Consider the following 26,480-nt stretch of genomic DNA (forward strand, 5'->3'; position numbering starts at 1 on the left):
AACTGCACATCCGTGACCTGAATTCATGCATGCACAGGTCGCTGGTCTCACAGTGTGGAGGTGGCTTCGCAACCACAGACCTCCTTCCCATAGGTAGGAGCAAGGCTACATGAATCAACGCCATCTGAAGTTGGTGTTGGTTCTCACCGGCAAACTCCAAAATCTTTCAACCCCATCAGGTCCCTAATAATGAATTGGCTCATTACAAAAAGCAAGCAGAAATGATGCTCCAGCCAATCAGCTCCCAACTGTCATTTTTCTAACAGTTGACAGTTGGGAGCTGATTGGCTGGAGCACCATTTATCATACACACTCACAGTGACATTTATCACTCGTTTTGGTGATAAAACTCATTAATAAATGAGGCCCTAGATATTATAATATTGAATCAATTCTTTGCTCCATTTGACACTTTGTATATTTTAACAATATTATTCAATGTGTATTCTATTGATACTGTAAAATCCAGCCAGAGCAATACAAGTTACGCTTCTTTATGGTGCATACACACAGTCAGATCTGTCAGATGAACGATTGAACGATTTTACCAACGATTTAAACGATTAAACGATTTCAGACAATATTAAAGTGAATGAAATTGTCAAAATCTGACTGCAAACACAGACGATGTCAGATATGTTTATCTGACATGCGGGAACGCGCATCATTCATCGTTGCAGGCCCACATGTCAGAGTTTCTTTCAGATATGAACGATTGAACGATTTTTAGAATCGTTATCGTTCATATCTGGCAACAAATCTGACCGTGTGTATGCAGTATGCACCATTAGTTATCATAAGATACTGTGTACACAGACACTGACTATAACCACCTGTGCTCAACCATCGGGTTTGTCTCTGAAACCTGAACAGTTGGGGAGCCTTGATGACCGTGTTTGGGAACCTCTGGACTATATTATTCGTTTGTCTGGAAATTAATTTTCTGCAGCTTTGATTCAGGGTTTTTATTGACCTATTTAATTATATGTTTAAGTTATTAATGGCAGTTTTTCTGGGCCTCCTGCTACTGACTTTAATAGTTATGGCAATAATATACTAGCCTTAAAAAAAAATGCATTATATAAAGTGTGTGTCTGCTTTCAATTTTTAATGACCTGACCATAGCCACACAAAAGTGTATACTTATAAAAAAATAGCACTATATATTGCTCCTTTACATCTGCTACAATTATTGGGGGAATTTAATGCTTGGTGATATCAGAATGGCACTGGGAAGAACATAAAATCGCCACTGACGTCACTGGATGTTGACAGTCAAACATTGTGACTGAACACTGCAGAGAGATGAATTCCTTTTCTGCATAGACTGCTATAAACATTATAATTCCCATTATAATACCCATGTCATTTGAATTGTGAAAATTTCACACAGTTTGTGCCAACCTTATTAACTATATATACGCACCAAAATCCTGTCTAGCTTTATAACTATAGTTATGAAAGTGTGAAATTGAAATCACAGCTAAGAAAGCAATATTAAACATTATCTTATTTGGAATATCATGTTTTATGGTAAAGTGATGGTACTGAGAGATATGAGAACAGGGATGCCATGACAAATGTATGAAGAGGGTATGGTCCTGCTGCATTGTGAATTTTGGGTCCCATCAGTAGATGCTTTGCCGCCAAAGGGGGTGTGGCAACACTATGGGCCTGATGCAGATGTGGACACAATGCAGATATTAACGCAGACTGAGCGACTGTTAGCCATTGGTCATGCATGTAAGCCGCACTGCACGCATGCAGCAATTGAATTGTGATTATTCTCACACAGAGGATTCACCCACAAAGTGAGTGACAGGTAGTTAGCACTTGGGGAAGTTAACTAGAGGTGGTTAGAGAAACACAGGCATGTTGGGCTGGGTGTCCATTAACCACTGCGTTCTTGCTTGCAGTAGGAAAGCCCTCAGTGTGTCAGGAGCCCCCCTATGTCTTTGACGACTTAGACTTACTCATAAGGGTGATGGCTGCCTGCTTTGCGTTCAATGTTTCCGCTTTTGTGTGTGAGTGGCAGGTGTGAGATACTCTCAGTGGGTGTCTCTAAACACTGGATGGCGAGTGGCTCATCAGCATATTTTCACAATGGCAAATCCGTAAAAGATCTCAGCTGCGATGGCATTTGCATCCACATCTGAATCAGACCCCAAGTGGGAGCATGGTTGTGCCTCTTTGGCTGGCCTGGGGTCATGGTACGTCATATTCACCCCCCCCCTCTCTTTCTCTCTCAAATATGGTGCCTTACCAGTTGTTTTATCCCTCTGGATCTTCTTCATGTCTAAAACTTTACAAATGGATCATTACCTCCAGAAGTAGTAGTTACATGTGAAGTCTGATGCTTTAAAATCTATTTCACTTTAATTCTTCTCCATTTGATATAAATGTATCTTAGGGGTCCATTCATTATCACTTAATTTTAATTTTCACCTGCTTTTGCAGAAATTTTCAACTGATTTTATAGAAATTAAGCTTTGGGGCCATTCATCAAAAAGATAATGCAGGAGATATCACAGATATATTTCCTGCCTACCTTTCTCTCACGATATGGCCCGCTGTCCCTATACACTAGAATGGGAACAGAAATTCATCAAGCTCCTAAAGTACAATATTTATGGAGCTTAACTGCGGGAGCATTCCCATCTTCAGATGGCTTTTGCTCCCACTCACGGCGCACACCCCGATGGGATGGAGTCACGGATCCCTCTGCCCCTGTCCAGTTCTTTCTGCCGGACACCGGGGCTTTTGTGCGCCTGCATAAACTCTAGGTCACGCAGGCGCACTAGCACTACCGAGTCAGACTTGGCAGTACTAAGTCTCACTGCTCTGAAAGGAGCAGTGAGAATATTCAGGGAGACAACTGATTTTCGGATAAGATGTCTCTGTGCCGGAGCAATGATGAATTGTTTCGGCGCTTGCAGCGAGTTGGAATGTTAACTATCTTGGGTCTGCTCAGAAACCCAATAATTAACATAATGAATAGTGTCCTAAGTCACCTAAAATATAAAAAGCTATTCAGTTCTATCCAGGTAAAATACTTACAAAATATTACCGCTTAGGTACAGTATTGACACTTTGTAATGTGAGAATAATTGCATGTATGTTTTGAGCTCTATTTGGGGATTTGCTGTGTGAGGTCCATGGTAGAATTTATAGCTGTATGTATACGAAAAAGGGGATCATCACTCCATAAAAACACCATATGTTTTATCAGTTTGACATTTTTGGCAGTAGCATATTACAAGCCTAATCCTATTAGTTGTTGTTTGTTCATATTTGCAGTTTGTAGCCATATAAACTATGATTTGGATTACATTAAGCGGGGTAAAAGTGGATGTAAAAAGTTCAGTACAAGACATATATGAGAACTGGGACACTGTAAGCTTCCATTTAATTTATTTGAGTTGAAAGATAAATATTATTCTGGACAGTGGTTTCTGAACAGAGGATGAATTGTTTGTATCAAAATATTCATTTTAAACTGTTTTTGGCCAGGCTTGTTTGTTCTCAGAGGTTCAGGGCTCATGCAGTACAAACGTCCTTCCTCTTAAATGAATTTAATCTGTTTGAAATCTGAACCTTAATGAGACCATGCAGATGTCTGTAGTACGGCACCAAGCCATTCTGTGTTGCACAGTGAAGAATAGAGTCTCCTTAGCAAAAAAAAATGGACTTTTGTTGCAGTAATATCCTAATCCAGCTCATTGATATCTGCACCATCCCAACGCATTACACAATGCCACAGTCACCTAATTACAGTTTTACCAATATGATGCCTGAATTATACTGTACATACACTCCTTTAAGAAGTAGCTGGCTATTCCAAATTCTGTGATAGTAGATCAATGTGCAGCAAGAATAAGAAAGCACTGGAGATACCATGGCCTCAGCCAAGCCTGAGTGATAGGCTTGCAGGCTTCTAGTCAAAAAAATTAATCTTCATATTATGGACACTGGTAATGCAAAATCTGCACCATTTTTCCACTTTGTCACATTGGAGGTACTGATTACAAATACTGGCACTCAGGACTGGTGCATGGATTGTGGGATCCCAAGGTTGCCCCCCCCCTTCCTCCAGGCACTGACCCAACCACTCCCCTACCTATTGCCATCACCTTACCTCACACTTTTTACCTAGTGTGGAGCTGGGGTGGGGTGGCTTCTTCAATTCTTCAGCATGTGATGCTGGGCTACTACAACATAGACACGCATCATAGCCGCAGACAATTACAAATATGGATCAGCCACCAGCGGGAGCAGCACATGTAAGAAGCTACCAGCACCTGATCAACCAAAAGGCATATCAGACTGTAGTCTATAGTGCAAGGAGTTTGGGGCACCTCAAGGGAGCACATAGCAGAAAACCCCCTCATTCCAGAAATGGTCGCTTCACTGAAAGGCTGTTCTCTCTCTCGGGCATAACAGTCACTTTATACTTGCTGTGGGTTATAAAACAGTTGTAAGAACCTAGTCCATCCTATTCATTAACACTAGCAAGATCCATCTTTTCAGCTACAGTACCTGCCCGTGGCAAGCCCACACTGGCTTCAACACCCCTGTTAGCGCAATCAGGATGCATGTGTGGTGCAACTTAGACGCATACGCAGTACAAAACACATTGCCACTGCGTCCATCTCTGAATCAGACCCTGTGTGTCTTCCTGAATGTTTTACTTTTGAGCTTTATTTGAACTTACAGTTATTATATAATTGAGGCAAATGTGTCGGGGCTTAAACTGAAGACGCCTCCCCAACGAGGTCAAATTCACAATTTGAAATAGCTGATTAAACTGATCTACAATGTACATTGTACAATAATATAAATATATAAATGCAGAATGTAAAACCCCTGCTAGCTGCTAGCATACTTTACATATGGTTTATTTTTAGTTATTTTTGCATTAGAGAGTACAGGTATAATTCATTCTCAGGGGCCTATTCATTAATATGGTCGGGTAGCCCCATTAAGTAACCAACTCATCACGAGTTATGGCGGTAGATACTTAAATACCGGAGCAATTCAATCGGAAAAGCAGCTGTCCTCTCGTACCCTAACACTGCTACTGAAGTAGCATTGTTACCTGTTATGGCTGCCCATGCGTGACCTGAGTTCACAAACATGCCCAAGATCTCAGGATAAGAGTTGGAAGGTGGTGAAGGGAACAACTCCGGACCTCCTTCCTGTGTGGGGCTCCAAGAATCAATGCCATCAGAAGATGGCGATGGTTCGCGCAAGCAAATGCCGAAAACGTACAGTTTCTGGAGTTTGCTAAAAACCAGGCAGCCCCATCAGGTTCCTAATAATGAATGGGCCCATTACAAAAAACATGCAGACACTAGCGTTTATGCTTGTGTAACGGGCCTACTGGTGATGATGAATAGGCACCTTAATACTTCCAGAATTACTGTATACTCTCCACCGGGCTATTAGACATCGCACCAAATTGAGAAATATCCTGTGTTACTCACTATTATTTATGGACGTTCTAGTTTTAGTGCTAAGCTTGCCAAGTTTTCTTCAGAGTCTGTATGAAACGTATAATGTGACCGATTTATTTTGATCATGTGACCTGGCAGCCCTTGCTGAATTATACCAAAAAACAGATTTATTTTATAGACATGCTTAATTTTTTTAGCAAGATAGATTAGAATGTTTGTCTTTTACTTGCTCTCTAATCGTTCATACACATGGTCAGATATTTTAGGACTACCGGTATATAAACGATAACAATATCGTTTATCATTATATCATTAGTATCGTCCATTTTATGGCCCCTTTCAAACCCCAAACGACGGACGATGTGCGTGCACGGATGGTCGATAACGACCCTCGCCTGTGCATGCAATCCAACCTAGTCGATATCGACCAGGTTACTATAGGGACCCACGATCATTTAGTCGTTTGGGGGTTAGGTGCAGTGCTGGATGTTCGATAACGATCATCCAGCACATGCAGGACCATCAGACAATGATATCTTTATCGTTGCCTGATCTGAACATGTGTATGCACCTTAAGAGGCATATTTATCAATTATCAGGTCCTAGACAAGATAATTATAATTTGTTATCACCACTATACGCGGCTATAAGAAATGAATCATCGCTAGGTGGTGACATAGCATTACCCCATCTGTAGGCAGTGCTGCGTATGCCCCGATTTTGTGGATGTAACGGCGCATGCGCAGCACTGATTCCAGTTGCGGTAAGTTACAGTAGATAGGGAAAAGTATCTACTTGTTGAAAAGCTGTCATCACAAAAAATTACAGCTTTTCAGAATAGATACTGATGGAGAGGAGGAATGATGAATTCCTCCGGTAATTAGGTAGAACTCCATGCGAGTTCTAAACCTAATTACCTCTATCGATTTTTTAGTTATGATGAATAGGCCCCTAAAACATTTACCAAAATTAGACTAAAATGTAAGTTCAGCTGACTAAATTTTGATTAAAACGAAGCAAAAAAAAAAGAGGAAAATGTAACTTTAATCCAAGTAAAATTTTAAATACACAACTAAGACTAAAACTAAATAGAAATTCCTTGATGAACACTGCGCAATATGGAGATGGCGTTAGCTACCGGGGGACCGAAAACTGGTGACCGCAGCAGACATCAGGGGATTTTTTTATATTAATTGATAAATAGACCCCTAAAGTACATACTTGATATAGTGTAATGTAACAGCATAGCAGGTAATTGGAGGGTATCAAGTAGGTGTAATACTTTATACAAAATATATACATGCTATTCTACACCCAAACTTTTTACCACCTGAGGTCCATTGCTTTTTACAAATGAAATGATGAAGATGAACAGAGCTGAGACGTGAATAGATTGGCAGAGAGCAATCAATAGAAGCACAGGGATTGATGCAGATTTAGTACTAAGCCAGTTTGCTTAGTGTACTGTAGGTTGCTCTGCACATGCTCAGAAAGCCCCTTCCCCCCCCCCATGCTGGTCGCTAGTCTGCACACAAACCCCCCTCCATGCCACCTACTAGCCTGCACCGCCCAGAGGGGCAATTAAAAAATACACAAGTATGCTATATAGTTGGTGTACTTCTTACACCAACTAGACTAATGATTATGACTTGCCATAAATGAGTACATGTTGCTGATATATAGGCATACAAATCTCGAGATATGTACAGCTCTGCATATGTGGGGAAATAGGCAATTTGATTCCCATTTTACTTCAGAGCTCAAACTATTCATCAGCGGCGTCACTTACATTGGTGACACCCGGTGCGGCTGTGGTATGAATCTGCGCGTACAAGGGGGCGTGGCCTTGCTCTGCTAAGCCACGCCACCTTATGTGTGTCAATCTTGGGGGCGTAACCGCATATCTTGCCTCCCGTTCTCGGCACACAGCGGGCTTACCCAGCGCTCTGTGTCACCAACCGATGGGGTGACACCAGTATAGCAGAGCAGCTCTGCTATTTTGATGGCACCCCATTGGATGGTGTCACCAGGTGCGGCCCACACCCCCCTAGTCACGGCAGTGCTCTGCATCAGCCCCACAGAGTGCAGCACACAAGCATTATTGGATCATAGGTAAAAGTCTATGGATGAGACTTAAGGCCTGATTCAGAGGTGGAAGCTAATTCCTCTGCAGTTGCTTTTTTTTTTTGCAGAGTTTTAGTGGCGGTAATATGCAAATGCTAGTTTCAGCCTCCCCCTTGTGTATTAGCATGTACCGGACACTGCAAGCCCTGAGATGCCCACTTTCATTGCCTGTGTACAATTCATATCTGCCTGTGGCTCCAACCACCATTGGCACGCACCAGCCATTGACACTTTCACCAGCCTTTGGCCGGTGCTGTGTCTCCATTTCAGCTCCAACTAAACATGGCCTCTGTGGCTGCAGATCTGCGTTTGCGAAAGCAGCTGTGCTTACTGCCACACCAATAACCAGGGACGGACTGGGGCTGCCCGCGGCAAGCCTCCGTCTTTCAGTATCCCCAGCCGAGCAGAGAGTCGGGAGGCAGAACTGCTCGGCCGGGGTTTGACGCCGGACCGGCCCATCTGGCGGCTCTCGGACCTTCTGGCATTTGCCAGAAGTGCAAGATGGGCAGTCCGGCCCATGAGACAGCATTGTTTTGTGCGCACTTCAGGTCTTAATGACATTTTTGTTACTCATTAAAAGTCATGATAGAAACAAGTGAAGCTGATAATGATAGTGTGCATGCGGCTTCTATGTTCTAATGAAAGTTGTTAGGGCTTTGAACTTTCAATATACATTCTCCTATACTTGTTCCATAGAGCTTGTTTTTCCATGCATTAAAATATCACAGATAGACATACTGTATTCTTACTTAGTTGTCAGCTACAACTCATTCCTGTGCACAGCAATGTGTCCTGCTCAGTAAAGTATTCTCTTTTTCAGGACCTCTCGTACAAGGATCGTCACTGGCATGAATCCTGCTTTCTCTGCTTCCAGTGCAAGCGCTCATTGGTGGACAAGCCATTTGCCGCAAAGGATGAACACCTCATATGTACTGAATGTTACTCTAATGAATATTCTTCCAAATGCAATGCGTGCAAGAAAACAATCATGCCAGGTTAGAGGCAGCTGGAAATCAGGAGGGGGGGATATGCAGATACACCATCACTAGGGCGTAACCTATCATACAGGAGACATGGAAATTCTGCCATAACTGGTTGTTAGCATTGTCCTTTTTAGTGCTGCATAGTCTGTTATACATTTGATGGAACTGAGCACTCATGCATACAAATTATTAAGTATTATAATGAGTACATTTTATTGAATGTACATAACAGGAAATACCTTGCTATAAACATAGAACCAGAGACTAAACTGAAGACCTATTTTAGAAAGCCAGTACACCCTAGTTCCTAGGTCCACACCCCATTCAGCCTCGTCAAGCTGACATTGCGCCTCTAGGTGGACATCATTATAAACATCACATCAAATCCAATCTCCTACCCCTTTAATATCATTCAATTGAAAGAATGTTTGTGTTGTTCTCGTAACATACCTAGTTTAACCTGGTGTAAAGGAAAAGAGTGAGGGGACATCAGGACTATTCTTATTACATATTTCAATTTTGTGTACACAAAACGTTTTATGACAGTGCTCAGAGTCGTTCAAGTCTTTACCATTAATGGAACCCGTTTGGCGCATTCCCCATGTTCAGAGCCCTGTGTAAAAAAATAGTAATAAATACATTTAAAAATAATAATAAAACCTCGGCCAGCCCAGCACTAAACAGCCTGGGCAGCTTTCCGCTATAACTACTATAGTGAGAGCCAGCCCCAGGCTACATAGTGTAGGGCTGTTGCTTCTATATGAAAGGGCACAAAAAGAAGAGTTCCACCTCAACCAGAGCCTGAAAAGAGTCCTCTGTGGAAACTTTACCACCCCTGTGATTAAAGAATGGTAGCCATTACAACAAAAGTAAAATAATTCCCCAAATCCTTGTTCACCACTTTATTAAATACAATTCTTTCTATTTGCTCATTCTTTCTTGGCCTATTGTAGTGCAAATGGGGAACTGTTATGGGAAAAGTAGGATAGATAGAAGTCCTAGATCAGAGAAAGGTAATATTTAAGGATGGCAAAAATATACATTTCAAAGGAAAAAAGTTGTTTGCAAAATGTCTGTCAATTCTTTCTTCATATAAAGTATAAAGGGTAAAGAATTGCCAGAAATGCTGATGTTATGTCCTGCGAGCTGTTTGGAAGACATCCGAAACAAAGAAAAGATTTTCGGGATATAGTTGGTATCCCGACGGTCAGGATGCCGGCGCTCAGAATGCATTCCAACAACAGTCAGAATCCTGGCTCAGGGATAATGATGGTAAGTAATAGGGGCAGGGTTAGAGTTAGGCACTAGGAAGAGGGTTAACGTTAGTCAGCAGGGGAGGGGAGGGTTAAGGTTAGGCTGCGGGGGTGGGCAGTTAGGTTTGGCTGTGAGGAGAGGGTTAAGGTTAGGCTGCGGGGGGGGTTAGGTTTAGGCTGTGAGGGGAGGGTTAGGTTTAGGCTGTGGGGGAGAAGGTTAGATTTAGGCTGTGAGGGGAGGGTTAAGGTTAGGCTGCGGGGAGGGTTAGGTTTAGGCTGTGAGGGGAGGGTTAGGTGTAGGCTGTGAGGGGAGGGTTAAGGTTAGGCTGCGGGGAGGGTTAGGTTTAGGCTGTGAGGGGAGGGTTAGGTTTAGGCTGTGAGGGGAGGGTTAGGTGTAGGCTGTGAGGGGAGGGTTAAGGTTAGGCTGCGGGGAGGCTTAGGTTTAGGCTGTGAGGGGAGGGTTAGTTTTAGGCTGTGAGGGGAGGGTTAGCTTTAGGTTGTGATGGGAGGGTTAGGTTTAGGCTGTGAGGGGATGGTTAGCTTTAGGTTGTGAGGGGAGGGTTAGGTTTAGGCTGTGAGGGGAGGGTTAGGTGTAGGCTGTGCGGGGAGGGTTAAGGTTAGGCTGCGGGGAGGGTTAGGTTTAGGCTGTGAGGGGAGGGTTAGGTTTAGGCTGTGAGGGGAGGGTTAGCTTTAGGTTGTGAGGGGAGGGTTAGGTTTAGGCTGTGAGGGGAGGGTTAGGTTTAGGTTGTGAGGGGAGGGTTAGGTTTAGGTTGTGAGGGGAGGGTTAGGTTTCGGTTGTGAGGGGAGGGTTATGTTTAAGGTTGTGAGGGGAGGGTTAAGGTTAGGCTGCTGTGGGGGGTTAGGTTTAGGCTGTGAGGGGAGGGTTAGGTTTAGGTTGTGAGGGGAGGGTTAGGTTTAGGTTGTGAGGGGAGGGTTATGTTTAAGGTTGTGAGGGGAGGGTTAAGGTTAGGCTGCTGTGGGGGGTTAGGTTTAGGCTGTGAGGAGAGGGTTAGGTTTAGGCTTTGGGATGGTTAGGTTTAGGCTGTGAGAGGAGTTAGGTTTAGGCTGTGAGGGAGGGTTAGTTTAGGCTGTGAGGGGAGGGTTAGGTTTAGGCTGTGAGGAGAGGGTTAAGGTTAGGCTGCGGGGGATAGGGTTAGGTTTACGCTTTGGGAGGGTTAGGTTTAGGCTGTGGGGGGTAGGAGCAGGTTTAGGGGTAGGGTTAGGAGTAAGGTTAGAGTACTTACCTACAGGTGTCGGTATTTGAAACCAGTCGGTGTTCCGGCATCTGGATTCTGAGCACCGGCATTGTGTGCGCCCGGATCCCTATACAAATCCTTTTCATACATCACATCTGTTTTGTGCAATCTCTATTCTGTAGTCACATTGTTGTTAATAACATGGATCACAGAGAGACAAAGCACTTTGCAGCGCACTATGGGGGATAACAAAGAAACTACAGTGATACACCTTGCAGTGAGGACCTACTGTAACTGTTATAATGTTTTACTGCCATACAGGAACACGCAAGATGGAATATAAGGGAAACAGCTGGCATGAGACCTGCTTCATCTGTTCCCGCTGCCAGCAGCCAATTGGAACAAAAAGCTTTATCCCCAAAGACAACCAGAGCTTTTGTATTCCATGTCATGAGAAGCAGTTTGCGATGCACTGCATCCAGTGCAAGAAGGTAGGTGGCAGCCATGGTATGAGTAACACAATGGGGAGATCTGGGGCGTATTTACAGTAATTAGAGTTAACGTTAGAAATAGAACTACTGAAAAAACACATTGTTGACATTTCAACAATATCGACATTACATCAGTGTCGACATGCTTAATGTCTACATAATATACCACACCAGAGACTACATAGTGATGTTTCCAGCTGTGGGTTATACTTTAACCTTGAGCCAGAGAGACACAGTGGAGTAAATTTACTAAAGTGAGAGTTTTTAGAAGTGGAGATGTTGCCCATAGCAACCAATCAGATTCTACTTAACATTTAATTAGCACCTTCTATAAGATAATAGCTAGAATCTGATTGGTTGCTATGGGCAACATCTCCACTTCTAAAAACTCTATACTTACCGACATCCTGGCTGCCCCCTTCGGGAGCAAACTTTCAGTTTTTGGAGTTTGCTGAATTTCAGGTGGTCCTACCGGACCCCTGCTGGTGTATGGCCCGGTAAATAGCATTTCCGCATAGTTACCGGGCCATTTATCAATAATGAATAGGCCCCTATGATAAAATTTAGGGCCCTATTCATTATGATAAAGATATGCCCAGTGATAATTAAGGATTGAACTCGCTCCGAAAAGCTGCTCTTTTTGCAGAGACAGCTTTTCGGAATAGGGCACTTTTCTCCTGCTGCTTTGGTCTTCTAGGACTCACATGCGCAGTTCGCAGACAGGCTGCAAAGAGACTGTAAAGTGAAGCAGCAGGAGAAAAGAGAAGAGAGAGGACCCACCCACCCTGGCCAACCTCTCCGTCTGTCCCACCCAAACCCCTGACCCCCCCTTCCCGCCGCCTCAGAGCTGCAGCCTCCACCCTAGTCTGTTCCACCCATTCTTGCTGCCGCAGTAGTCATTATTATCTGAATTTAATACACATATGACACATACACCCGTATTCAATTCCAGGCAAAAAGTCTGAATCCCCTATGAATTCCTACCTATCTATACACCCTAAATGTCGCTATTTAGTGTTATAAGTCGCACAAGAAATAATTGCTTTCCAGACTTTGATTGTGTTTCCAAAGCACAAAAAGATATTATTCACCAAAAAGCAGATAGTTACAATACAATTAGCGCAAACAGATTATACAATCACAAGGTACAGTAGAATACATACCCATGCGCTCTGAATCCAGATTCCCGGCATCAACTATGAAACCTCCGTCAACAGCAAAGAAAAGATGACTGACCAGCAGATTCAGGGTGGTTGCATATAAACCCTTGGAGAGATAGGCAATACAATAGAACAAGTTAGCATAATCCCATTGGTTCTTCTTCCTGGTTCTCCTGTTACGATACTGTTCATAGGTCAGTTTGTATTGTAATAGTTCAGCCTCTTTGTGTTCGTTTTCCCGCCGAAGAACAAGTCTAAACTGGCTAATTACATTACATGAACAGAGTACATTTAGACACATGTTGCGATTTCCTTGCCGATGGAACCGGAATCTGCAAATAAACAGTGGTTCAGATTTTCACCAAACACGGTCTGCTTATCATGTACTAAACCTGAGATCTTAAATACAGTCACTTTATTACATACTTAATAAATAAAACCTTGAATATAAACCTTAATGCTAGGAAACCTTTTAATGTAAGTGTGCAGTGTGTAAGTGTAAGGATATTAAGAAAAGCCGCTAGTTAGCGTTGTGCGTCTACGTGTTTGTGAAGTACACCGTGGTACGTGTTTTGCTGGGTTGGATATTTTATATGTTTTAGTAAATGTATGTATTTATATAATGCAGACTTTTAACAATGGCCCTCATTCAGAGCCGTACGCTCTGAGCAGAGCGCACGCTCTGAATGAGGGCCGGGCTCCATTTTCATGGAGCGTCCTCCTGGACGCTCGTATAGCTGTGGGTCACCACCCACAGGCTATACGAGCGTGCTTTTTGATGGCCGCGATGGTCGAGACCATCGCGACCATCGAAATTGCGAGCCGGAGCCTGCGGTTGAGGTTTTCAACCGCAAGCTCCGGAGTGATTTTGGCTCTATCAGAGCCAAAATCACTCCCACTGACATCACTAGTGATGTCAGTGGGCCGGCTTCTGACGGGAGGCGTTCCCGTGGGAACGCCCCCGTCAGGGAGGCACGCCCCCGGCACGCCCACCAAAGGGGGCGTGCTGTCAATCAACATTGACAGCACGCCCCCTTTGATCGGACACAACGAGCAAAGGACTTTCCTTCGCTCGTCGCGTCTGGCGCATGCGCACGACGGAGCTCCCTCCGTCGTGCGCATGCTCAGTGCATAACATCGACCCACTTGCGAGCGGACAGCCGCTCGCGAGTGGGTCTGAATCAGGCCCAATGTTCTATTGCGTGGGAATCACACATCGCTAAATAATAGCATCGCCGTATGTACTTATAATGTGTGAGTTTCGCTAAAATGGCACTGGGCGGCCATTCGCAAAATGGCGTCTTGTTGCCATTTGCAAAATGGCATTGTGCAGATTTTAATTTTAGCAGATTCTGTCTCAGCCAATTATCCAGCTTCGACACCGCGGTAAAGTATCGCGAGTGATGTCATTTTGCGAGAAGGAACGTTTCTGCCTATTCAATTCTTGTCTTTTCGCCAGTGCGGAAAGTCAATACAATGTAGCCGGTGAAAAAATTTCGCCTCTTAATAGCCGCTGGAAAAGAGTGCAGAATTGCGGTTTTGGGGTGCAAGGGTGCGGAAACCACTCTGCACCCTTTGGACAGACCCCCAAAAGGATAACTGCGGCAAAAAAAAGAAAAAAAGAGGAGCACAACAAAAAAGCACATTGTAAATGAGGGCGAAAAAGTACAAAGTGGGGCACGAACGCAAAAACTAGCAAAATATACTTTTGGGGGGAGTCTTATAATATGGGGGAGGTGTTTTTTTTATTGCAGGTGTTTGCTGAAGGTGCGTTTTTTGCAGCACTTAAAACTTGACTTTAGCGATTTTTAAATATGCTTGCACCCATTTTCAACTACCCCAAATTTGACAGGACTACTTATTTTCACCCCCCCAAAAAAATGCTTAATGTTATTCTTCAACACTTGTGCAAAGCCGCTATTTGGGAGCAATTGACAGCACTTAAGTACCCCAAATAGCTTCAGTAAGACTAATCGGGGACATCTACGTTGATTCCCAATGTTAGTGCATCTTTTGGGGGGTGTCAGGCTGAATTACCCAATTCTGCGAACACTTTTCGTCTGTTACAGTTTTGCCGGGATGCGTTTTCACGTTCTATGAAATTGAATACGGCGAATAGCGGGGGCGCGCATGATAAGTTTCCACAGCTAAACCACGCAAAGTTGGCGAAAAGTGCGGCATGCGAAAAAGTATTGCAAGTGCGAAACTAATTGAATACGGCCCTATACTGTGAAATTTGCTGGAGGAGAATCTGCTACAATAGTATGTCGTGTAATGTAGCCAGCCCTCATATGAATAACAATCTTTATTGGGTGTAATATATCAACATACTATTATTGAACTGGATTACCAGCATTGAATTAATCAACCCCAAATATAAAACAGATGCTGCTAATGTACAACAACAAATAAACACACAGTGGGTCAATCTGTTTTTTTATCACTTTATTCACCTTTTTATACACTTACCGTTGTTTTTAAATATTTCACTGATTTAGCTTACATATTTTAATTGTATTTAATAAAGGTTACATTTTATTAATTAGTGCGCCAAACAGGACAACACTTTTTTGTTCTTTGGGGTTTTATCTAGATTTACACCAGCCCCATGCAGGATGCAAAATATCGTCCGCATTTCCGTCCGCACTCTGTGATTGAGCGCGGAAATTGGAAGAAACACCCAGGTCGCTCCCATGACACTCCACCAAGACGGAAGAGTTCATTGCGATCGTATGGTTGCTGTCTAGTTACTACCCAGAAATGCCCATTTCATGGTTAGTGCAGTCCATCAACATACAGATCAATCTATGGGGGTCATTCAGACCCACTCGCGAGCGGCAGTACGCTCGCAAGTGGGTCGATGTTCCCCACTGCGCATGTGCAGGACGGAGGGAGCTCCGTCGTGCACATGCGCGAGACCCGGCGAGTGACGGGCTTTCCATCGCTCGGGGTCTCGCACCAAAGGGGGATTGCTGTCGATGTTGATTGACAGCACGCCCCATTTGGTGGGCGTGCCAGGGGGCGTGCCTGCCAGACGGAGGCGTTCCCATGGGAACGCCTACCGTCTGAAGCCGGCCCCACTGACATCACTAGTGATGTCAGTGGGAGTGATTTTGGCTCTGATAGAGCCAAAATCACTCCAGGGCTTGTGGCTGGGAAACCCGACCGCAGGGTTTCCCTCGCAAGTCCGATGGTCGCGATGGTCAAGACCATCGCGACCATCTTTTTGGACGCTCGTATATGCTGTGGGTGGTGACCCACAGCTATACGAGCGTCCAGGAGGACGCTCCTTTTTAATGGAGGAAGGCCATGATTCAGAGCGAGCTCTCTGGTCAGAGCGTCCGGCTCTGAATCAGGCCCTATATGCACTAGTGATCTCGGAATGTGTGCGTATACCTGATCCAGCGCATGTGCATAGGCAAATTCATTTCTTTGGTACATGCAGCACACGCGCACGCAGGGGGGGTTTCTGAGTACCCAGAAACCCCCCCTGACGGACCAAGTTTGTTTGTAATGGCCGCGGGCCACTTGCTTGCGGGCGCGACGGAGCCGCCGGCTGCTGCTCCTCAGACAGAGAGCTCTGATTGGCTCTCTGCACAGGATATGGCAGAGGGTGGTGCTACGCACGGCAAGCAGCAGCTCCGCTCACATGGACTACAGCGGCTGTGAGGTAGATGTAGGTAATTGGGAAATGGCAGAGGTAGTGCACACACCCCCTGCGGCCATGGTAGCGGCGTGAACCGGCGGTCGCTGCAGGGCATGGGCAGGCAGTGGGTACTGCATGATCATATGATGGCAAACACCCTGGGCCCCGGCGGTAGCGGTAGAAGGGCTGCAGAAGCATTGGGTACACTGACAACCAGGATCACATTCATAATGACATTCCCGAAGCTGCCGCAGCGCAGACTATACACACATACTACTATGTATGTACAGTATGCTGTGTCTCTATGTATGTATGTATGTATGTACTGTATATATGCTGTGTGTCTATGTGTGTGTGTATATAAGCTCTGTGTAAGTTTGCTTGTGTGTGACCGTATGAGTGTGTGTGTATACGGTGTGTAAGTATGCATATAAGAGGACAACTGGAAACTGTGTATGACTTTGTAATGAGTGTAATTTATACATGAGGATAAACATGGGTTTTATTGTGCAGGTAACAATTTAAATCAATGCATCTCACCTAAAAGAAAGTGATAGAAGTTTATATTCCCGTGGAATGTTATTAAATAATTAATGTATGGAAATCCCCCCTTAAAAATCCTTTGCCCCTGTGCACAGTATGGAAAAATCTCTAAGAGCTGCATGAATTGTGACTTGCGTGCAAATCAGAATCAGCCCCATTGTCTTTAAACATTGTGATAATCTGCTGTCTCATATTGTCCATACAGCACAATATACACCAAATAATTGATAAGCTTTAATTGCAATACCATAGCTAACCACATGTCTAGCACTAAACCCGCCTCCAATCAGAATCGGTATGATATACCGACAGACGGGATGGGGGCGGTCAGAAGACCGACAGCGGCATCCCGATCTTCAATATCCTGACAGGGGCTGGTAAGTACTAAAGTAAACTTCCCCTGTGGTGCTTAACCCTAGCCCACCCTGGGAGGGTTTTCGGCTTCTACGTCCGGCACCCCGTCCTCAGGCATCTTAACCGCATCCCCCTCCAATCACCCTCCATGGGTTGTGTCCATGGGGTATGCAGTCGGGAAGCTGACGGTCGAAATGCCGACCTCCGGCTTCCCAACCGACACCAGGCATACCGAACGAAGGTAAACCGGGCGGCAGGCGCGGACAGCCGTGGGGGGGAGGGTTCGGTTAGGGGCTCCGTAGGGGCACTTAGGGTTATGCATCCCCCCAGGAGGGTTAGGGTTAGGCACCCCTGGGGGAGGTTAGGGTTAGGCACCACCCCGGCAGGGTTAGGTTTAGGCTACGGGGACGGAGGGGATAGGTTTAGGCACTTATGTGGGGGGTTAGGTACTAGGGGGGAGGTTAGGGTTAGGCACCCCTAAGGGAGGGTTGGGGGGGAAGGGTTAGGTATAGTAAGAGTACTTACTGATCGGGATTTTCATTGGTGCCGGTCTTTGAGCATCGGGATTTGAACCGCCAGCCACAGGTCCGTCGGTCATTCATACTGATCCCTTCCATGGATGTAGCATCGGAACATCTGTGTGATCTTCTGCTGGCTGATTGAGCCATGGGGTCACCCAAGCTGGCGAGCGCAGTTGCTCAAAAGAGGCCAGCCAACGGAGATCCTGGCCTCTTCCCTCCCCCCAATGGCAGAAACATGCCTACAGTCTGCTGTCACTCTGCGTGCGATCACGCAGGACCCGTACTGCACATGCGCATTATGAGTCTTGCGCCGGTGCAAAACAGCACAATCGAAGATGTGCGCTAACCATTGGTTAGCGCACATCTCTGAATTAGCCCCAATATTCAAGGAAATGAATTTAAAATTATAGAAATTCCTGTAAACTTTAAAGAAATTTATGTACTAACTGGGGGATAATTTGGAATTGTATGATACACAACAATTTGGTAATCTCCTGCTAAGTAACATCACATTTTTTTTTTAATTGTGATTATTCCATATCAATTTTCTTAAATTATATTAAATATAGAAGCACACACTGAATCAAGCTTTAGTTTAGTATTCAGCATACCAAACCGAAATCCTGATCTCTTCAAATGCACAGAACTAGACCAGTTACCCAGAGGTCCAGGATAAAAGGGCTATCCTGCATAGCCTGCCACAACAACAAAAAGTGTGGTGTTGGCAGTGACATACTACCAGTAAAATGTATAAACTAAAGACAGGACCAGTTTCTTGCCACCCTAGGCAAAACTTCACCCTACTACTCCCCATCAAAATCCACCACCCATTCCCTCAGGTGAAAGTGCAGAGGTGGCGTCTAATATGTTCCGCAGCTCCATCTGTATTAAGTATAACTGACGGAACTGGCAGCCACAACAAGCTACATTTGCCGTGCACCCACTGCTCTGATGTTACTAGCGGAGCGCCCGCATCCTTCCTCTCCTGATCTCTTTCCCCTCACCCAGCTCCAAACTCCTCCCCCCATTCGTGGCAACAACCAACCCCTCCCCCCTCCACACACACAGGTTACCCCTTGCTGCTCTCTCTCCCCTCTCACAGCTCAACCCAGGGCTGGCTCCAGGGGTAACCGCGCCCTGTGCCGGATGGGTATAACGCGACCGAAAATTAGGCGTGACCTAATTACCATAGGGCACGCCCCCTAAGTGACGTTATTTGGGGGAGTGCCCACATGGCACACCTCCCGTGTAACATCAGGCTAGGGGTGAGTCCAGCATCCATCACTAGCTGGGCTTCCCCAAGCACTCTCCCAGCACTGAATTGATGCCGTGCGCATGTGCGTGGCATCCGTTCAGCTACTTCGGTGTCTGTCACACAGCTGCGGTGGTGGGGGTGCCCAACCTCCCGACCAGACCACCCGCGGGACACATCGGCCCACATGTGGGACAGTGCTGTCCCGCAGAAATCGGGATGTTGGGAGGGGTGCGTCCTCTATGGGGTGGGGCCGACTGCACTTGTCGAACACCCCAAGAGCCAGTCCTGGCTCAACCCCCCCATTTGTACCTGTTCCCTTCTCCTGCTCTCTCCTCTCACACAGCTCCAAACTCCCCTCCCATTCACGGCTCTTCCAAACCCCCCCTACCTTACACCTGTTCCCCTCTCTTGCTCTCTTTCCCCTCACACATTTCCAAACTCCTCCCCCCCATTTGTGACCCCCCAAACCAAACCTCCCTCCTACCTTACACAGGTTACGCCTTGCTGCTATCTCTCCCCTCACAGCTCCAAACTCTCCCCCATTCACGGCACTCCTAACCCCCCCACCTCCCTCCACACCTGCTCCGCTCTCCTTCTCTCTCTCCCATCACATAGCTCCAAGCCCCCCCCCTCATCATCAGCACTCCAAAATCTTCCCGTACCCCACACTGGTTACCCCTTGCTGCTCTCTCTACCCTCTCACAGCTCCAAACTCCTCACACCCATTTGCGGGACCCCCATCCCCCTATCTCCTACCCCACACGTTACCCTATCCTGCTCGACATGAAGTACAATATATCCATTCTGATAACTAGTATACAGTGTGTATCACCACATTCAGCTACTTATTTTTTACATGCTTTCCTACTGTTTATAAATAGAAAGGATAATATTTTTTAAATTACCCTCTTTAATATTCGTTTGAGTGGGGTGTTAATATTTTAAAATCCACAGATGTCAATGTTTTAATAGTGGGAGAGTAGTTTGGCAGCAGCAAGAGCACTAAATATCATTAAAGCAATGATTTCCTTTATTCTACTTAATTCCTCCATGTCAAAACAAATAAAATTGCACTTTTTACAACTACAGAGTTATTGCTTCTTTCCGCTCCTCAGTCCCTGAGCCATCTTCTAGGATACACAGAAAATGAGGTAGAGAGTAGAGATCCAAACCCACCCGAATTTCGGGGATCCGGGGCGATCTGAGCCAAGCTCGGATCTCCCTGCCTGCCCCGGATCCCTCACCCGAGGGAAAACCTTGCGATCCCGCTGTCGGGTCGCGAGGTTTTGTATTGAGCAGGCTTAATGCTGATTGGCTGAGAGAGCCATCTGTCACGGCTCTCAGCCAATCAGCGTTAAGTCCATTTAATATGCACAGTTGCAAAAGAAGATTTCGCCCGCCATCCCACGCTGCCTGACACCGCCAGCACCCCCACTGGCAGCATTCCCCGCTGCCGACACCGCCGGCACCCCTGCACTGCTGCCCCACGTGCTGAGGACACCTTCAGCAACCCCCACACTGCCGGCACTCCCACACTGAGGACACCACCAACACCCCTGCACTGCCAGCACTGTCAGCACACATGCACAGAGGACACCGCTGACACCCCCGCTCTGCCGACACCACCGGCAACCTGCATTGAGAACATCCCTGCACTGCCGACACAGTCAGGAAACCTGCACTGAGGACACCGCTGGCACCCCCGCTCTGCCGACATTGCCGGCACCCTGCATTGAGAACACGCCTGCACTGCCGACACAGTCAGCAAACCTGCACTAAAGACACCACTGGCACTGCCGACATCGCCGGTACCCTTCAGTGAGGACACTGCCAGCACCACAGCACTGCCATTCCATGTACTGAGGACACCGTCAGCAATGCCTGCACTGCCGACACAACTAGCAAACCTGCACTGAAGACACCGCTGGCACCCCCGCTCTACTGACACCGCCAATACCCTGCACTGAGGACACTGCCAGCACTGCCATTCCATGTACTGAGGACACCGTCAATAATCCCGCTCTGCCGACACTGCTGTCACAGTAAGTGCACTATTGGTGTATCCAACCCACACTGTATAACACACTGATCTGTGTTGGAAATTGGAAGCTGAACTGCCATATGTTAGTGCCGCCCACTGTGGCACTTAGCTTAGTCAGCCAGCTAGCTGGATGCAACCTTTTGGCCTTAACTAGATGAAAAAAATAATATTGTGAGGTGGTCAAAATTGATTGGAAATGACGGGAAATAAATTATATTGAGGTTATTAATACTGTAGGAACAAAAAAAGACCCATTTTATGTGATTTTAGCTGTTTTTTTTATTTTTTAAGAAAAAATCCAGATCCAAAACCAAAACATGAAAACAAAACACGGAGGTAAGGTTTGGCAAAACCAATCCAGATCCAAAACCAAAACACGGGGTCGGCGCACATCCCTAGTAGAGAGGGAAGTCACTTCTTACAGGCAGCACACATTAGTGGAACTACAGTACCACAGAATGGATGTTTTTTTTTTACCCTAACCACTTTGATCAGGAAATTTGCCCTGTGATCAAAAAAAATATATAAGTATTTTCTATTTTTTTTCTATTTTCTCATTCATGGAGGGGGACAGGGCCATCTTAACAGCATTGTAGGCCCTGGGAAAAACAATGCACTGGTGCTCCTACAATCAGACACCCATAGCCCCCTCCCCCCCATTAATAAGATTAGACCCCAGATTGGATGTAAATTTACTAAGATGAGAATTTTTAGAACTGGAGATGTTGCCCATAGCAACCAATCAGATTCTACTTAACATTTAACTATTAAACTATTAATAATATTAAACATTTAACTATTATTAACATTTAATAGGTGCCCCTGGCTGGCAAAATTGCTCAAATTGCATGCATGTTATGGGGCTTGTGGCAACGAGACCCTACCACAAGAGTCTTGTCACAAGCCCGATGGTCGCGATGGTCTTGACCATCGCGACCATCATCATGGCCGCTCGCTATAGCTGTGGTTGGTCACCCACAGCTATGCGAGCGGCCAGGAGGCCGTTCTAAAAAACAAAAGACCGGCCCTAATTCAGAGCGAGCACTCTGTCAGAGCGACCGGCTCTGAATCAGGGCCAGTATCTCTTCCTTAGTGCTGCTTGGACCCTGGCACGCACCCTGCAGTGTGTAGAACCACCTGGAGCGTCAGGCAGCTGTACACTTTCTCCTGCCAGTGGACCTGCCCCCACACTTGACATCATGCATTCAAGGGACAGGGTCAGCACAGGACCGGTAAGCCCTTCTCACTGATTAAGGAACCCCCCCAAAAATAATATTTTGATGGGCCAAAATTATTTAATTATTTTAGTATTGGGGCAATAATGATAACAAAATAAGAACATTTTAAATGATGAAGTCAATTATATTTTATGTTAATTGAGGCCATCTTAATTCATGATAGAAGAACATCTATACTGGATACTTCATCCCTGTAGTGCCGCTTTCTATCATTATTTTATGTGGCCTCACTTAACATAAAAGTATTTTTGTGCACATAAATGTAAATATTATTTGTAAATATTATCATTTAAATACTTATGGCTCATCAATATGTGTATTAAATAATTAGTGACAAAGAAATATATACAGTATGTGTAATGTAGTTCTTTATTATGTTCTGTCCGGCAGTGGCATCACTTATATGACATTCGGTGCGGCTGATGGTAATTCTTGTGCGCACTGAAGGCACAGAGCTGGCCCTAGGCATAAGCGAACTAAACAAATGCCTAGGGCATTTGGAATGCCATGGGGCATCCAGGCCCGCCAAGGCCAGTGGAGGTTTGGGGTAGGCACAGCCGGGGCACCTGCTGCTGGGTGGGCAGAGATTCTGGCAGCTGCTACTGCGACTGCACAGCATCCACAATCGGAGCTCAGCTGACAGCTCCGATCAAGCTCGGGAGCAGCAGTGAGCGGGCAGCAGTGGTTTGTGAGGACGGGGCACCTGGAGACGGCTAGTGGTTAGCATTGACCAGCTCTGGGGCGGCACACACCGAAATGGCGGCCGGTGGTGGTTGCGATCAGAATGAGCTTCTTTGCATTGGCAGTGACTCATTCACAACTATAAGTAAATGGCCGCGGGAGGGCTGCTGTATCCACAGCAGCTCCTCCAATGGGCCTCTGTGGAGCTTGGAGTAGTGAGTCACATCTGACGGCTTCGGGCTCTGCCTCCAGCAATCATCACACACAGCTGCGGCCTGCCAGCCTGAGCAGGGAAAAGTAAGTCTGCCGTCTGCAGCTTGCCGTACCTCAAGTCAGGCAGCTCTGCAGGCTGCACTCAAGTAAAGTAAGTCTGGCACTGGGAGAGGACTGGGGTGCTGTTGTGCTCACTGATGGGAGAGGGGTGCTCTGTTGGGATAGGGGTGTTGTACTCATTGCTGGGTGAGGATGGGTGCTGACACTGTGCTGGGAGAGGGGGTGCTGTGCTGGGTGAGGGGTGCTGTGCTAGGTGTAAGGTGCTGTGCTGGGATAGGGGTGATGGGTGCTGTGATCTGTGCTGTGAGAGGAGTGCTGTGCTTGGTGCTGTGATCTGTGCTGGTAGAGGTGTGCTGGGAGCACAGTACAATGGGGGAAGGGGCTACCGCACAGTGAGGCCACACCCCTTTTCAGGATCTGACTGGTTGGGGTACCACCTAAAATCTTGCCTAGGGCACTAATTTGGCTAGGGCCGGCTCTGCGAAGGTGTGTGTGTGCCGATGTCACTCCCTCGTTCTCAGCGCACAGTGGATTTTCCCAGCGCTCTGGCAGCTGCTGCGGAAGTACACAGCCTCTCTCCTGCCTCTCGCTAAGTTGCGGCTACTCAGTGACACCATCTGACAGGATAACACCAAAACAGTAGAGAAGCTCTGCTATTTTGGTGTCACCCGGTGCGCCCCGCACCCCCCTAGTGACGCCAGTGCTGTCTGGTCAGACAGATCAGAATCCATGTAGTGTGAGCCATCTCTCTGGCCAGAGCCATTTTCTGGCAAACTTTCTTTTTACCTGCCAAAAGTTTGTAAATGTCGCCGACGATTTTCTTAGTACACCAAAAAGGGTCTGATTCTGATTTGGATGCACCCAGCAATGTTGACATATCAATCGATATTTTGCATCTTCACATGTGTCAAAGTACTTAATGTTGTCCTGCACATGCGTCCCACGGTGTGGCCATACAGGTACGCAGGAGTGACTGGCGGTTGGAATTTGGAATGTATTGTGCATTGTTGGAGGAGACCATGCGGACGCACAGTTCTGCTCTGTCTAATGGACATCTTATTGGAGTGTCATGGGAGTGTTGTGGGCATCCAGAAACCAGAATCACAGACATTGGACGCAATAGTCTGCTGAATCTTCTGCACCTAGCGCTGGTGTAAGTCCCATTGGTGCGAACAGTGCCGTTCCAGGCCTTCTGCGTTTAGACGCCTGACTGTATGGCACAGTATAGCCAGACGAAAAAGTTGCCGCAGATCTGACTGACTCAGAATGAGGCCCAAAATTGCCCTCTATTACATATGGCGAATTTGAGGCCAAAGTCGCCGGAATCTTGCAACACTTCAAACCCCAAAAATCCCTGCAACGTATTACATTTTGCCCGAAGTATCCTCTGGTGGCAGAAAACAATTACTGCCGGGAACATCAGTATTACACATTGGGAAAAAAACATGTGACACAATGCAATGTGTTACCTTAAAGTGGCAGAAAGTGAAATATGAATGAAATCACCCTGGGTTAGATGACAAGTCAATAAGTGCAACATCTGTAGTTTCTAGCAAACCATGGGCTGCCTAAACGTGCTCCACCGGTCCTGCTGTGTCATCACTTCATTCCATGACTTGCTGTACTTAGGGCCTGATTCAGATATGATCCCATATTATGTTGCGGCTGCGTCTTTGTACACAAAAATTGTGCGAAAATATGCAAATGTCACAGCCGCCTAGATCTGTATTGAGACATTTACCAGCGTCTTTGCGTACAAAGACTTACCGTCAGATGCATATCAGTCCTTTATCAAACTTCTGAGTTACTCAGAATGGCCATCGAAACTGAGAAGCTAGAGCCTTTACAACTGCATCTGTGATAGCCATCGCAGGCTGAGACATGCCCCAAATATACGCCTGCGTTGGAGATATATCCACCCCCTTTGGTGCCCTCAAAAAATGATCCCTGACTGTCAAACAGTGACTCTGACACATGAGCAGTAATTATATCGGAAAATTGCGAAAATATTGTGATTGCGTCCATCTCTGAATCAGGCCTTTAATCACTTAAAATGAACCACACAGTGCAGACAATCATGTTGTGGGACCAATATTCATCCTAGCAATGAGTCACTGATACATAAGGCTCTTGTTGTCTGAGCGATGTCACAAGTCACTGATACATAAGGCTCTTGTTGTCTTGTTGACTCAGCGATGTCACAAGTTCTTAGTGAATTCACAAGTTGAATATTGGTTCAGCCTGCAAAACTGAACGATTCATATTAATGCAGAGCAAAGCAAAATACAAGAGTCACCTCATAAAGATACATATACTAAATATTTGTACATAGATTATGCTCATAACCTTTATAGTTTATGTCTAAAAGATTTATTGTAATTAACAATTACTGCAGATAAATATATACATTCATACATCTTTTTCTTTTAGGCCATCACTACAGGAGGTGTCACCTACCGGGATCAGCCCTGGCACAAGGAGTGTTTTATTTGTACTGGATGCAAGAAACCATTGTCTGGGCAACGATTTACTTCTAGAGATGAGTTTGCCTATTGCCTCAATTGCTTTTGCAACTTGTATGCCAAGAAATGCGCTGGATGCACCACCCCCATAAGCGGTATATAATCTAATTTTTTTTTTTAAATGCAACCATTAAATATCATTTGAAGGCACTTAAATATATTACATGGAAGTAAGGTGCAACATACAAAAACAAGAAGCCTTAAAGCATAGTGTAAGCCATGGACTCCCAGATAGGAAATATACATGATTTATAGTACCATCAGTGCTTAAAGTGGTCCTCTCCCCCCCCCGTCTCGGTGCTTTTTCAATAAAGGGACAGCTTTTGAGACCACAGCAAAAAAGGGGCATGGTCTCAAAAGAAAGTGGCGTGGTCACACAATAGTATTTCCAATTCAAATTACGCCACATAGTAGCACAATCTTCATTCACATTACACCACATAGTAGTGTCCCTTATTCATGTATGACACACAGCAGTGCCCCTTTTACACAATGCCCACAGTAGTAGTGCCCCTTATACAATGCCCACAGGAGTAGTGCCCCTTACACATAATGCCCACTGTAGTGGTGCCCCTTATGCAATGCCCACAGTAGTGGTGCCCCTTATGCAGTGCCCCCCAGTAGTGGTAGTGCCCCTTATGCAGTGCCCACAGTGGTAGTGCCCCTTATGCAGAGCCCACAGTAGTAGTGCCACATATGCAGAGCCCACAGTAGTGGTCGTGCCCCTTATGCAGTGCCCCCCTTAT

The 26,480-nt window shown here is 45.8% G+C and overlaps 1 protein-coding gene across 4 annotated transcripts in view; it reads left to right on the plus strand.

Moving 5' to 3' along the window:
• Positions 1–26,480, plus strand: part of FHL2 (four and a half LIM domains 2) — a 95,228-nt gene that overhangs the window by 56,212 nt on the left and 12,536 nt on the right. For 3 of the 4 annotated variants that reach the window (XM_088454159.1, XM_088454158.1, XM_088454157.1), the window contains exons 3-5: positions 8,398–8,572; positions 11,331–11,500; positions 25,643–25,829. In XM_088454159.1, the coding sequence (XP_088310285.1) occupies positions 8,398–8,572; positions 11,331–11,500; positions 25,643–25,829 (532 nt within the window). Of the gene's footprint in view, positions 1–8,397; positions 8,573–11,330; positions 11,501–25,642; positions 25,830–26,480 lie in introns of those variants that run through there. The other variant, XM_088454160.1, reaches the window with a different exon arrangement.

The sequence above is a fragment of the Taudactylus pleione genome, unplaced genomic scaffold, assembly GCF_031769625.1.
Source record: "Taudactylus pleione unplaced genomic scaffold, aTauple2 ptg000609l, whole genome shotgun sequence".
Taxonomy (NCBI): domain Eukaryota; kingdom Metazoa; phylum Chordata; class Amphibia; order Anura; family Myobatrachidae; genus Taudactylus; species Taudactylus pleione.